This window comes from Epinephelus fuscoguttatus, linkage group LG2 (assembly GCF_011397635.1).
Source record: "Epinephelus fuscoguttatus linkage group LG2, E.fuscoguttatus.final_Chr_v1".
NCBI lineage: Eukaryota > Metazoa > Chordata > Actinopteri > Perciformes > Serranidae > Epinephelus > Epinephelus fuscoguttatus.
Genome location: NC_064753.1, coordinates 26,606,499 through 26,618,893, shown reverse-complemented (window position 1 = coordinate 26,618,893; position 12,395 = coordinate 26,606,499). Strand labels below are relative to the sequence as shown.

The window sequence follows — 12,395 nt, the reverse complement described above, 5'->3', positions numbered from 1 at the left end:
TGTAGACTTCCTTGCCACTTGTCCAAGCAGCAGTACAATGAGGAGGAAAGGCAGGCAAGAGAGAGGTGAGCGTGGGCACCAGCAGCAACTAACTCTCTTACTACATCCCCACCAGACAGCCTTGTCACAGCGCTTCACTCTCCATCCTAGCTATTCCAAGTAAAATGAGCAATTAACTACTTCTGGTACAGTTCCCACAGCACTTGGCACATTAACAACCAGGCTCTGTTAATTACTATTAGCATTAGGTTTGAGAAGTGTGGCTGGCTGCCAGTTTTCACAAGTGATATGGCACTGCAAATGAGTGAATTTTCCAAATGCAGTAGCTGAAACTTGAAAGTGCAACTGAAAATAAATTGAATTTTTTTTTGTCTCACATGTCTGCTCTGTAAATCACTTTCCTCTGTTCTCCTTTGAGGAAAAAAATCAGAAACCAAAATGGAGAAATTTATATTTTCTTACTTCAGGATGGCACTCTTCTAGTTATGCATAAATTCTACAGAATTTGGTTCTTCGTGTCTACATAGATGGAGACGTTATTTCAATACAGCCAATCAAATGTTTTGTAAAGCAGTTATGTCAGCACTCTATCACAGGCAAAGCAGATGGTTACACTGAACCAGACACTGCTTAGTAACACTGACACATTTAAAAAAAACATGTTGACATTATTTTTGACTACAACAAGAGATGACTAAATGGGATTTTAAAATTCACATTTGAAAAAACCGTGGTGAACGTCTGATTTCCTGCACTGCACGAAGGCGCTGTACTCACAGGAGGGGTGCATGTAATGTCTGCAGGGCTGGGGTTGTGTTTGTGGCTGGGGCTGAGCCACCATGGAGGAGCTGAATGAATCCACCACAGCTGGCTGGCTGGGCCCAGGGGTGGCCTGGGAAACGTAAGCAGGCGGCCGTGAGGTGGAGCCTGGGCAGCATGGGTCAAAGGCCGAGGTGCTGCCATGGAAACTAGCCCCGTTGTTTCCACCGCTCCGAACACTGCTGTTGCTCAGGTCCACTGGCAGAGTTTGCTGTGGAAGGAAGGCGAAGATTTATAGAAAGAGGAGGGCCAAATTTCTCCTGTGGAATGCTAAATGAGTCATACGAAATTCAGGTCATATACCATGTATTCTAAAATTGTATATTTTCACTGCTGCATTTTCCTTTTTGAGTAGAAAAATATGTATAGAGGGAAACTTAGTGTGTTCTGCCTGCTTTAGTCTCAAGCTAAATGCTGTTAGATAGATAGATAGATAGATAGATAGATAGAGAGATAGAGCATCCATGTTGATTAGTGACAAGTGCTGGACTATAACCTTCACTAACTGACAGGGAGGACAGTGGGATGATGCATAGTGAAGCTTTGACATAGTAATGGAGGAAGTTGGCAAAGTATGACATCACAGCAAGACTATTTTAAATGCTTTAACACTTATAACTTCATCCTATCTCCTCACACATAAAACAAATATATTTAAGTACTACTTATCATACATTAATTTGTATTATGTGCTGCTGATAGTGTACTGTTAATGAATGCATCAATACCATACCTGGTCATGGTAGTGGGCTGTATTGTTGCTACTACTACTGTTGCTGCTGCTGCTGACTCCAGCACAGGATGCGGGCAGAGCACTGGGTCGCTCCACAGGGCAGCTCGGCTCTTGAAAGGGCAGGGTGCCCGGTGGCTGTGGTGCTGGGTGATGGACATGGTGGACGAAGTGGTGAGCATTGCTGTGGCTATGACCGTGGCTGTGCTGGGAGCCACTGGTCTGCTGAGAGGACGACGCCTGCAAGCAGCCTGAATGAGAGTGGCCCAGGGACAGGTGACCAGGGGAGGGCCCTCCACACGGGGAGTGCTGCTGACAGCAGGATGGGAGTCTGGGCATGGCTGCACCTGCGTTTTCTCCTGCTGTACCTGACAAGCCTGGTCTGCTGTCATCTGATGGGAATAAGGGATATGGTTAGAAAAGTATAGGATCAGACAGCTGGTTAGTGTTTTCAAGGAAAAAAAGAACAATAATATATACTATTTCACACTTTAATTCATAAGCATTATAAGTAATACCAGCAGCTGAAATGGAGTTATTTTGGACCTAAGGGGCCCCAGAGCAAAAGTGTCAAAATGAAATGGTTCACAGCAGCTGGTTTCAACATACCATGTCCTGTCTTACCCTCTGTGGCTGTGCGCGTAGAGCCACTTGGCCTCTGTGTGTGCATACTTTCAGGTATTGAGCCTGGGCAGCTAGTGGAAGGGCCTGGGGCATCATTGAGCTCTGAGGTAGAGGCATGATGGGAAGATGATGAAGACGACGACCTGACTGTCTGAGGGTGAATGCTGCCAGAGGTTGTTGGCACAACTGAGAGATCTGTGGAGGGGAAAAAAAGGCAGGGGATAATTAAGAAAAGGAGGATAAGTGACACTTGTGCTCAGAGAGCGAACTAAAGGTGTTGCTTCACCAGTCTATGCATTCAAAGAGGAGAGAGAAAAGAACACATGGTTTCTTGACAAAACAATAGTTCTTGAGTTACTGACAGAAAAAAGAATGACTGATCCTAAATAAAATTTACTTGTAAATATTTCATAATAAAATCTAATCTCACTACAAGGGGAGGGGTCTTTATTTGGGGGTCTAGTTGGATTTCCATCCAAATAAAGTGCAAATTTGAACTGAATTTTCAGAAATCAGTAAAAGAAAATGCAACGTGCTTTTCAGTCCGCTACTGAGAAGCGAATACTTGGTGTTGGTAGATTGAGATAAGTGATGGGTGGTGCTGATTTTCCAGTCTGGTGCCACTAATGTGTTTCCATTGCAATTAGTTGCATTCAATTTTATTGATACACCAAAACAACTTTTTCTGTCTGTAGCGTTTAAACTTTTCTGCAGTACTTCAATATGCTTGCGTTTTTGATATGCAAATTGAGGTGGATGGAAGCCCACCTTGTGTGAGTTTTGTTCACTAAATCAACCCACTATTAATAAAATTTCTCTTATGCAACATCAGTTTTCAAATAAATTGACAAGAATAGTTATGAGTTTAATATGACAACATGTAGACAACCTAAAATCCAACTTGACACTTTGTCTGGAAAAAATAACCCTAGTGTGGACTGCAGCATGTGTGTACTTGTCTGCAGAGGCTTAGAAGCCGAGGAGAAGAACAGACCTTATTAGCATTCCACTGTGTGCACTACATCTGCTTTTCAGATTCAGAAATTAATTTCCCTTCTTTTCCCTAAGAAATACAAATACTCTAATACTTCGGCTCTCCATAATTTTACTATCCGTCATGGGTGTGAGCTCATAAAGAGAGTCACACAAATGCCAATGGTTACAGAGCAGCGCCCTTTTACAGAAAATATAGTAAAAGAGGGTTAATGTAGGACAACAAAATCGATTCTAACTGCTGAGTGGTTAATTGATGCACATTTGGGTTAATATGAAAGGCATAATAACAACCCTAGTAGTTTAGGATCTAAAATATTTGGATCTTAAATATCATTGGCACATTTGTGAAACTGTATTCTATGATCACTCTGTCTCAGACAAATGTTTAGTCACTGAATACATTTTATTCTTGTAGTAAACAGTTAGGATTAGGAGCACATTAATAACCTCCACCAAGGAGGTTATGTTTTCGTCGTCCGTTTGTCTGCAAAATAACTCGAAAAGTTCTGAAAGGATTTTGAAATTTTCAGGAAAGGCTGATGATGGGACAAGGAACAGATGATAAAATTTTGGTGGTGATCAGTTGAAGCGAAGTGGATAAAATAATAAAATGGCGGGAAATCCAAGCTGCTTGGCGGAGGTCTACGCTCTCCGAGTGCTCTAGTTACTCCTTGAGTCATCTATAAAGTGCCTATCTCATATCTAAATAAAGATTAATGAGAAGCTCTGCAGCATCTTAAAAATGTATCTACGACACACCCAGGGTGATACAGCCCAACACATAGCTGCATGTCAACCTATTATATTACAACATATTATTTCTCCACCTTGTCATGAATTTGACTGTAAAAATTCAGAGCTAATATCACAGATCACTTTAAGTTATAAAAGAATAATGTCTATGGCCTTCACATATATGATGCAAAAGATGTAGCAATATATCAAGGCATCACTGCCGACACACGGCAGATAACTTGAAAGGGGAGATGTCTAGTCAATCTATACCTAGTGATCCTTTAAACCAGGGGTCTCCAATGTTTTTAGGCTAAGGACCCCTTAGTTGAAAGATATGAAGCAGTGATGCCTTACTGCATATCTTGTCTAAAACTAACTTGCATTTAAGACAATTGTCTGAATATTTTTAGGTCTTCTTTCATTTACGCTTCCCTGTAGCTGCTAAGTCAGCATCAGCTGTAGCATGGCTAGGTGCGTTAGTTCGATTCATTTAAATATGTATTTTCAGACACAATTTGATTTAAAAAAAAACTTATATTATCAAGCAGTAATTTGGCACCCCCCTGCAGTAACTCTGAGGACCCCTAGGGTTCACAAGCCCCTTTTTGATGACCCAGGTTTTAAATGGACAAAGTTAAAATATACTTGGACAAAAGACATTTCCCTTGTTCTTACCATCTTCATCGACAGTGAGGTCCACCACCTCCCCAGCATTCTGACGCAGTGGTTGGATGACGGTGGAAAGTCTGTGACGTCCACGTGATTCCTGGAGACGATTCTGGGCGCAACTATTACCCCAAATCCTGCCAATACCCCCCACTGAGCGTGACCTGTAGACACACAAACATAAAAAAAACCTATTACAGCCAACAGCAGTAGAGGACCACTTATCTGACCAGGAGTATTCTCACAGCTCCCAGTGAAGCATTTGTTTTGCCAGAGCCAGACTCTCAGGCTCATTTCCAGGCCAGAGGCTGTTTTGACAAAAGCCTGCTGGGGCAAAGGTAAGCGAGGACATAACAGTGGACAAATCTGACAGAAGCTATTAGATCTGGTCTTACTACCTGATGAGTACAGTAGTTCTTACTGCAGTCTTTTAACCAACTGAGAACTGACCTTTCTTCACGGCAGACATCTTGACATGTTACAGCAGGAAAAGCACCGGTGTATGTACGGACATGAACAATGTCTCTGGCCTGTTTGGATGTGTGTTATATGTGTTACATCTTTGGTACATCTGTGTTTGACAGGACTCAATGACCACAGTAATGAAATGTTATAGTGCTTGATTTAGTGCAGCAGAGCACTCTGAGTGCAAAGTGTCAATATTACACCTGATGCAGTTTATTTCATTTTGGAAGCTAACATGGTGATCGATCCTTACATGATTACTTATAAAGCCCTTGTTCAGTGTACACAATTGTATTTGTAGCAAGACAACAGGCACAAACCAAGGAATCCATAACAAGAAACTCTTGTATTTTACTAACTTGATGGATGGTTTGTTACAAAGAACCATCTGAGAGGCTGTCATTGAAAACTATTTGAAAAAGGGCAGGCACTTTCAAAAAATACTCGGCAGGTGACTGAATGAACTATCTGTCTTTTTCCCCACAGACTAACATTGGGAAAGAGACATCTTAAAATCAGTGGATACATTTTTTGAGCGTAACAGCCCCTGCAAAATGACTCACTTCACTATCCGGATTTGTTCATTTCATTTTGTAAGTCTATCCCCATTCAAGTTGGCAGAGAGCTAAACTGGAAGTTAGCTGCTCAGCTAGCAGAAGTCTCTAGCGTGCTTGCTCTATGGTACCAACAATGCGGAAGATCCGATTAATTTAATAACCTGGAAGTCAAACGTTTTTGGTTTCATACTCCACTGAGCAACTTTTATAGTAATGAACAGGTGAATGGGGCTCCGCCTCCAATGCTGTATCCAGTTCGTTTTTACATCCATTGTTGTCGCACACACCTAAACCACGCCTGTAGCTGCCAGTAGCTCCTCACAGGATGTTGACTGACACAAACACATTACTTGAAGCCTGACAAAATAGATTTTTTTAGATTATTTTTGGGGGCTTTTTGCCTTTAATGACAAGACAGTTTTGATGCAGGATGAGACAGGATGCTGCCTTTGTACATGGTATGTCCGCCCTCCCTACTGAGCTGCTGGAAGCGCCGACAAGATGGATTTACATGTGATACCATGAGAATCCAGCTGCCATATGAGGTAAGTATTTCTAAATTTAAAACAGGACATATATATAATTTTAGCTCAAAAAAGAGTGCCAGTGAAGACTTACGATAGGTTTAGATGAACACAACACATTCACCTGAAACTGAAGTGGGTGCTTTGTGGATCACAGTGCATCATGTAACAAAACTGTTTGTGGTCTGTGGTCCAAAATGATTTTTCTGTTGAGTATCAAATCACTCTGGCAGGACTATGTGCCTATGCTGTATGGACGATGCCATTATGGAACTCTGCATCTACAACAACCATCTAAATCTTCCCATTCTTTCCACCCACCTTCCTTTTTCCTATATCTCGCTCGAATGCTCTGCACCTCTGCCCTGTCATTGGCCGTTCCTCTTTCCTTCCTTTTAATTTTCTCTCTCAAAGGCTCCTGTCGCTCTACCCCTTGCTCTCTGAGACTGGAGTGAGAGGCAAGGGAATAGCCGCATTTCCCCCCACAGTGCCGTAAAGCCAGGTGATCAGAGGGAGGAGGGATAAGCTCGAGGGACAAGAGACTAGAGACTATATGGGAGTGCCATAAAGCCTGATACCATGGAGCTTTGTGGCTGGGGGATTTCACTGCTGTTCCCTTAGAGTGTTTAAAAAAATGCACAGGAGCAGAGGGACAAGGCTGTGTACTGAGTGCCAAAAGCTCTGCACTGTAAACCACAACTGCATCGTAACTAAGGAGCTTTAGGTGTGTCAACCTGAACCATGGACTAGCTCTGTGACTCTTATTGATTAAATAATAAAACCATAAGGCCTAGTTGACACAGACAAGGCTATTTTTGTAAACAGGGTTTTCCCCTCCTTTGATCTAAAATAAAATCCCTGTCCACAGACTATTATGAAAAAAATCTTTGTCCAAATGAAAATGCAAAAACAAATCTGAAGTGCTGTAAATAGTATGCCAAACCCACAGGCAGCAATATAACTGTAACACTAAAGCCACACAAAAAGAAAGAAGATGATGTTGGCCAAACACAGGCCTGATAAAAAAGCGACCAGTGGCCTCAGTATAGGGGTGTTACAGTTCACAAAATTCACAGTTTGGTTTGATAGGATACAGGGGTGTCATGGCTCAGTATGTTTTCGATACAGCAAAAAAATAAAAATGCCTGAGAAATAGCCATGGTTTTTAATTTTTTTCTTTTATGTTATTTTAATTCATTTATTAATTTAAACTAACATAAAGTATGATCTCTTATCACTTATACACACAAGCTAAACAGCCATCACTAACGTAGTCTTTCTGACCAAATCGGCTACCCAAACCACCGGCAGTTGCTGCTCATTGCTGTCGATGTGTGCTTTGTGCTAACATTAGCTGTTGACCCAGAGGCTGCCACCGCACAGTGGCTCTCGTCCCCTGGTTTGAAGGATGTGGTCATTATTTGGCTTGGTGTGCACAGTTGTTGTTTATCCACCACTTCCTTGCCATTGCCATCATATTTCACAATGAAACCAAAGTGGCTCAATACACCAGATCTGTAGGCTATTGGAGGATGTTATGTTTCTGGTCTGGAGTTCTGGCGTTACTGACCATCTTGCAATGTGCTAGCTTAGCATAGCATGCATCCCGGTGTGGTCTCTCTTTTGCTGTCTACATGTTGACACTGAAAAGTTTCTGAAAATCTTTACCCTGGAGTTTTATAAAAGTTTTGTTTTTGGTCAGTTTCCATGTGGATGAAAGTCCCATATGTATTAAAAAGCTACATGTACAAATATACTTTTGTCTGTGTGGACTGGGCCTGTGAAAGTATCAAGTGATTCAATAAATCTTTATCAGAATGATTTTTTCTTCCTGTTTTAGCCCAAGTTTCCCGCAGACCAAAAACAGATAGGTTATGTGAACTGGAAACCTTAAACTGGCTCATATGTAACATAATGTGTCTCTTTGTCGTAGCCTTTGTGTTGCCCTGACCTTCCCCCAATAGATACAGGCTCCCTATCACTGTCAACAGGAAAAAGTGGGTACAAGGAATAGATGGGTGGGAATTATGTACTTGATATATTTTGCAATAAAATAACCAACTGAATTCATTTTTTTGTCCTGCCTGTAAGAAGTTATTAGCAAGAAATATATGTTGTTTTTTTTATGATTTTGTGTTTCAAAGGTATTTTAATGACGTAAATAACTGGAATGATGGAACAAAAAATATTTAGTATCTTAAGAGTTAGATGATCAAATGTGAATACATGAGTCCAAAGACTTTAAGAGTATACTGGGTAAAACATCATAAACAATATTATGTAATGCTATGAACTGGTTAAATTATTGATATTTTCCTCTTTATGCTGAAAGACGTTGGCTTTGATCACATTCCTCAGACATGTTTTAACGCAGGAAATGCCTTTTCACTGCTGTTTGTGATAAGGGGGATTCCCATCAGCTTATACTCTCTGCTTCCAATTCAATTTCCTGTGAGACATGCAGCACAATGCAAGTAGAGTAGAGGAGGAAGCTTATTAACTTTCATATTTCACAAATTGCTAAATCAAACTTGTGCCCATTCGCATGCAGACACATACACACAGTTGTGACAACCCACAAAACACACAGCAGCGAGGGTGGTATGCAGAGAGGGGCACATGGTTGTTGTGTTGGTGTATAATTGGCCAGGCTCCTCAGCTCTGGGTTGTTCCCAGGGAGCAGGACTAACCACCAGGGAGGAGCTCCTAATTAAGTAGACCTGGGATTATTTTGTAAATATCTGTTTACCACCATGATCTCCTGAGGGTAGGGGGCATAGAGGGGGGTAGCCAAGAGGAAAACAGTACATTGTAAACATGAACACTATGGGAATGGGTGGCTTAGCAAAATTGAGGTTTTGCCAAGCCTAGGTGATGTGAGCCACATGCCCCAGGGATCAGAGATGAGGCTGAGCACTGCAGTGATATAGAGTAAACTGGTAAGGCAGGAATAACATTGTGTAAGAGTGGTAAACAATTTCAGGAATCAAGCTTTGCAACGATGAAAGTATCATCACAATTCAGGTTACAATGACTTCACTTTCTAACTTACTGCACTGAGTAGAGAACTCGCTGTATACAAATGCGTATCCCTTTGTGTAATATAAAGACTAGAATTACCGCCTCATGGTTGTATGCCTCCGCGAACCAATCAAGTTGCACTTACAGTTCAAATCCATGTCTGTGAAAACACGGATGTTTCTCACACACACACACACACACACACACACACACCTTTCCCCCCAGCAGCACAGATCAGCACAGTTTTTAGATTAGTGTCACCAGTTCAGTATCTGACCAAATGTCTCCCCTGATGTTTCTGAGATATGACACTGAGTAATGGCCAGAAAAGTGTTTTTGCAGAACATTATGACGCTAAAGTTGACCTTTGGAATATAAATTGTCATCACATCATCATTTTATCCTATTAGACCTTTGTGTGAAATTTACTTAGTGAATGAATTATTGAGTTATGGCCAAAAACATGTTTTGTGAGGTCACAGTAACCCTTTTGAGACCTTCAATCACCTCATTGAGATCAGTTCAATGCTGAGTCCAAGTGAACATTTGTGCCAATTTGAAAAAATGTGATGGAGACAGACTAAATCAAATTGACCTTGACCTCTGATCTATGAAGACCAAAATTTAATCAATTCATCTTTGTGTCCAAGTGAACATCTGTGCCAAACTTGCAGAAATTCCCTAAAGGTGTTCTTGAGATATCGCGGTCATGAGAATGGGATGGACAGACGAACAGACAGACAGAAATATGTACTGACGGACGGACACCATGAAAACACAATGCCTCAGGGGCATCGGTGGCTTAGTGGTAGAGTAGACACCCCATATACAAGGCTGTTGCCACAGCGGCCCGGGTTCGAGTCCAGCCTGTGGCCCTTTGCTGCATGTCATCCCTCTTTCTCTCCCCCCTTCACACTTGGCTGTCCTATACATTAAAGGCAAAAATGCCCAAAAACATATCTTTAAAAAAAAGAAAAACGAAAACACAATGCCTCCAGCCACAACTACCGCCGGCGCAAAAACATAAAAATATTTCATCAGAAATACAGGGCCCTGTACATTTTGGGGACCATTCTTCTCAATGTATACACATGAGAAGAAATATAAATACAAAATATCTACATCATACCATCAGCTTTCTTTCATAAACAATTTTAACAACTGTCTCACAAATGTATTTTTAAACTCACCCTGTCTTTACAGCAGCAAACTGAACATCTGTCCTCTTCGACTTGAGTGGAATAAGTTAGTATTTTAGATGGATGTGATGTTTGGTGGATCAGTTGTAGTTGCAAGTGACTTTCATACCTGTTTGTTTGTAGCCATCTCAACTACAGACACAGCATTATTATTTTATATGTAGTTAGGATCTACACTGGCAATGACATTTAAAAAGTTTTGTGACCCTACCACTATGCATGTCCTGAGCTGATATGGATTTTAAAAAGCCTTCATCAGCCCCTGCACTGATTCTGCATATCAGCTACATAATCCTTGTTTGTTGTAACTCAGTGTGCTCTGGGTGAAACCGCTGCCAAACACACCCCACACTGCCCTGTTAAAACACTGGAATGTTCTCCTGGTGCACTGCAAGTGAACAACAGTTGAGCGACACGAACAAAAAAATAACAGCCAACAATTTAAATTAAACATATCCAAACTGACAGCGTGTCACTGAGCAATGTAAAAAGAGCAAGGTTGGGTTAAACATTATTTTGCTTTGCCCCAATTTCACTAATATTTGGCACCACATCCCTAACTTGCTGCTGTTGGTTGAAAACTGTGTTTGAACTTCCACATTTAGTTTGTACAAGCTGGAGATAAGGAGAGGAGACTGTCCAAATCCTGTCCTAAATAAGACACACACTCTTTTGTTCACACATATAAAAAAAACATACTACTAGACACCATACAAAACACTGAAGGACAGAATTTCTTTATCAGTCATGGCCAACTTGAGGCTATGTGTGCATTGTGCAGCTTAATTTTATAGGACAACATACACTTCACTGCCAATTTATTAGAAACATTTAGTTAATACTAATGCAGTCTAACACAACAGTCCTGCACTAAATCAAACCACCATAAAAGGTTATAATGTTAGTTTTCTGTTGAAACTGTGTTGTTATAACTCTACTGATTATTTTGAAGGATCTAGTTTGTAATGCTTTTTAACTGTTTTACGTGAGTATTATTTTGGACTTGGTATTTTGACATAGAAAAAAATTAATACATGGGATTAGAGGAAATTATCAACCAAGCAATCAAAAAAACAACAACCCATGAATATTTAATTGAGTTTTCCTCAACACAGTGTTGCACTATAAAAAACAGGGCTGTGACACATTCTGGGTGTGTCCTGTGCCTATATTGACATGGGGTGCACACAAACACACATTCAAAAACCGGACTGCTGGCGGTGTAAACAAAGCTTTCATTGCTCATTCTGTTGGCCTTTGGTTCCCCGCCCTCCTGCTCCCCTGCTGCCCATCCCCCCTTCAGGGAGGCTCATCCCTGCATTCTCTAGCGAGCCAGGACATCTTTGACAGTCAGGAAAACAGGAAGATTAGACAAGCCATAGCATTCCAAGCTTGGTGCAGTCACTTCTGGGAAGAACTGTCAGATGTTACTGATGCATTCATATAAAGTAGGGAAGAAAAAAAGATACTGTGTTGGAAAAGATTAAAAAGGGATGCAGATGGAGGTTAACACAAAGGGTTTATGAATTGAGATGCATTATTACCTACATGAGGAACAAGGGGAGTATTGAGACGGCAAGTTATATCATGAGAATGGGGAAATAAGATTTTCAGTGGAGTGAGGATAATGGAGAGGACTGCAGAGAACAACAGTGGGAGCTATCTATCTAATGTAATAATCTAACACTGTAAATATTTAGCAGTTCTCAGAAATAGAGTACTCTGTTCCAATTCTCAGATTGTCCACTTATTAATCTGCTGCTTATTTCTTAAATCCTTTTTAAAGACCTTTAAAGACGGACCATACCAGTTAGGTGTAAGCAGAATATACAATGTTGTGGTTGCCAAGATATAAAGTTGGCTGTGCAGTCTCTTCTGGTATCTCTTCAGAGGCCCCGACACACCAAGCTGACGGTCGGCTGTTGGTCAGTGTTGGGCTGTCAGTGAGTGTCTGTCGCCCTAGAAAACCTCTGACCTGTTGACTTCAGGCCTGCCTCTGCCCATTATGACGTTTTCAAGGTGTAGTGCAGGGAAATATGATCCGCCGTGAACACTATGT

The 12,395-nt window shown here is 41.2% G+C and overlaps 1 protein-coding gene across 5 annotated transcripts in view; it reads right to left on the bottom strand.

The window, feature by feature from the left end:
* Positions 1-12,395, bottom strand: part of rnf111 (ring finger protein 111) — a 37,028-nt gene that overhangs the window by 11,601 nt on the left and 13,032 nt on the right. For all 5 annotated transcript variants that reach the window (XM_049597991.1, XM_049598000.1, XM_049598007.1 and 2 more), the window contains 4 exons: positions 4,580-4,734; positions 2,174-2,368; positions 1,553-1,941; positions 778-1,030 (listed from right to left, as the gene is read on the bottom strand). In XM_049597991.1, the coding sequence (XP_049453948.1) occupies positions 778-1,030; positions 1,553-1,941; positions 2,174-2,368; positions 4,580-4,734 (992 nt within the window). The remainder of the gene's footprint in view (positions 1-777; positions 1,031-1,552; positions 1,942-2,173; positions 2,369-4,579; positions 4,735-12,395) is intronic.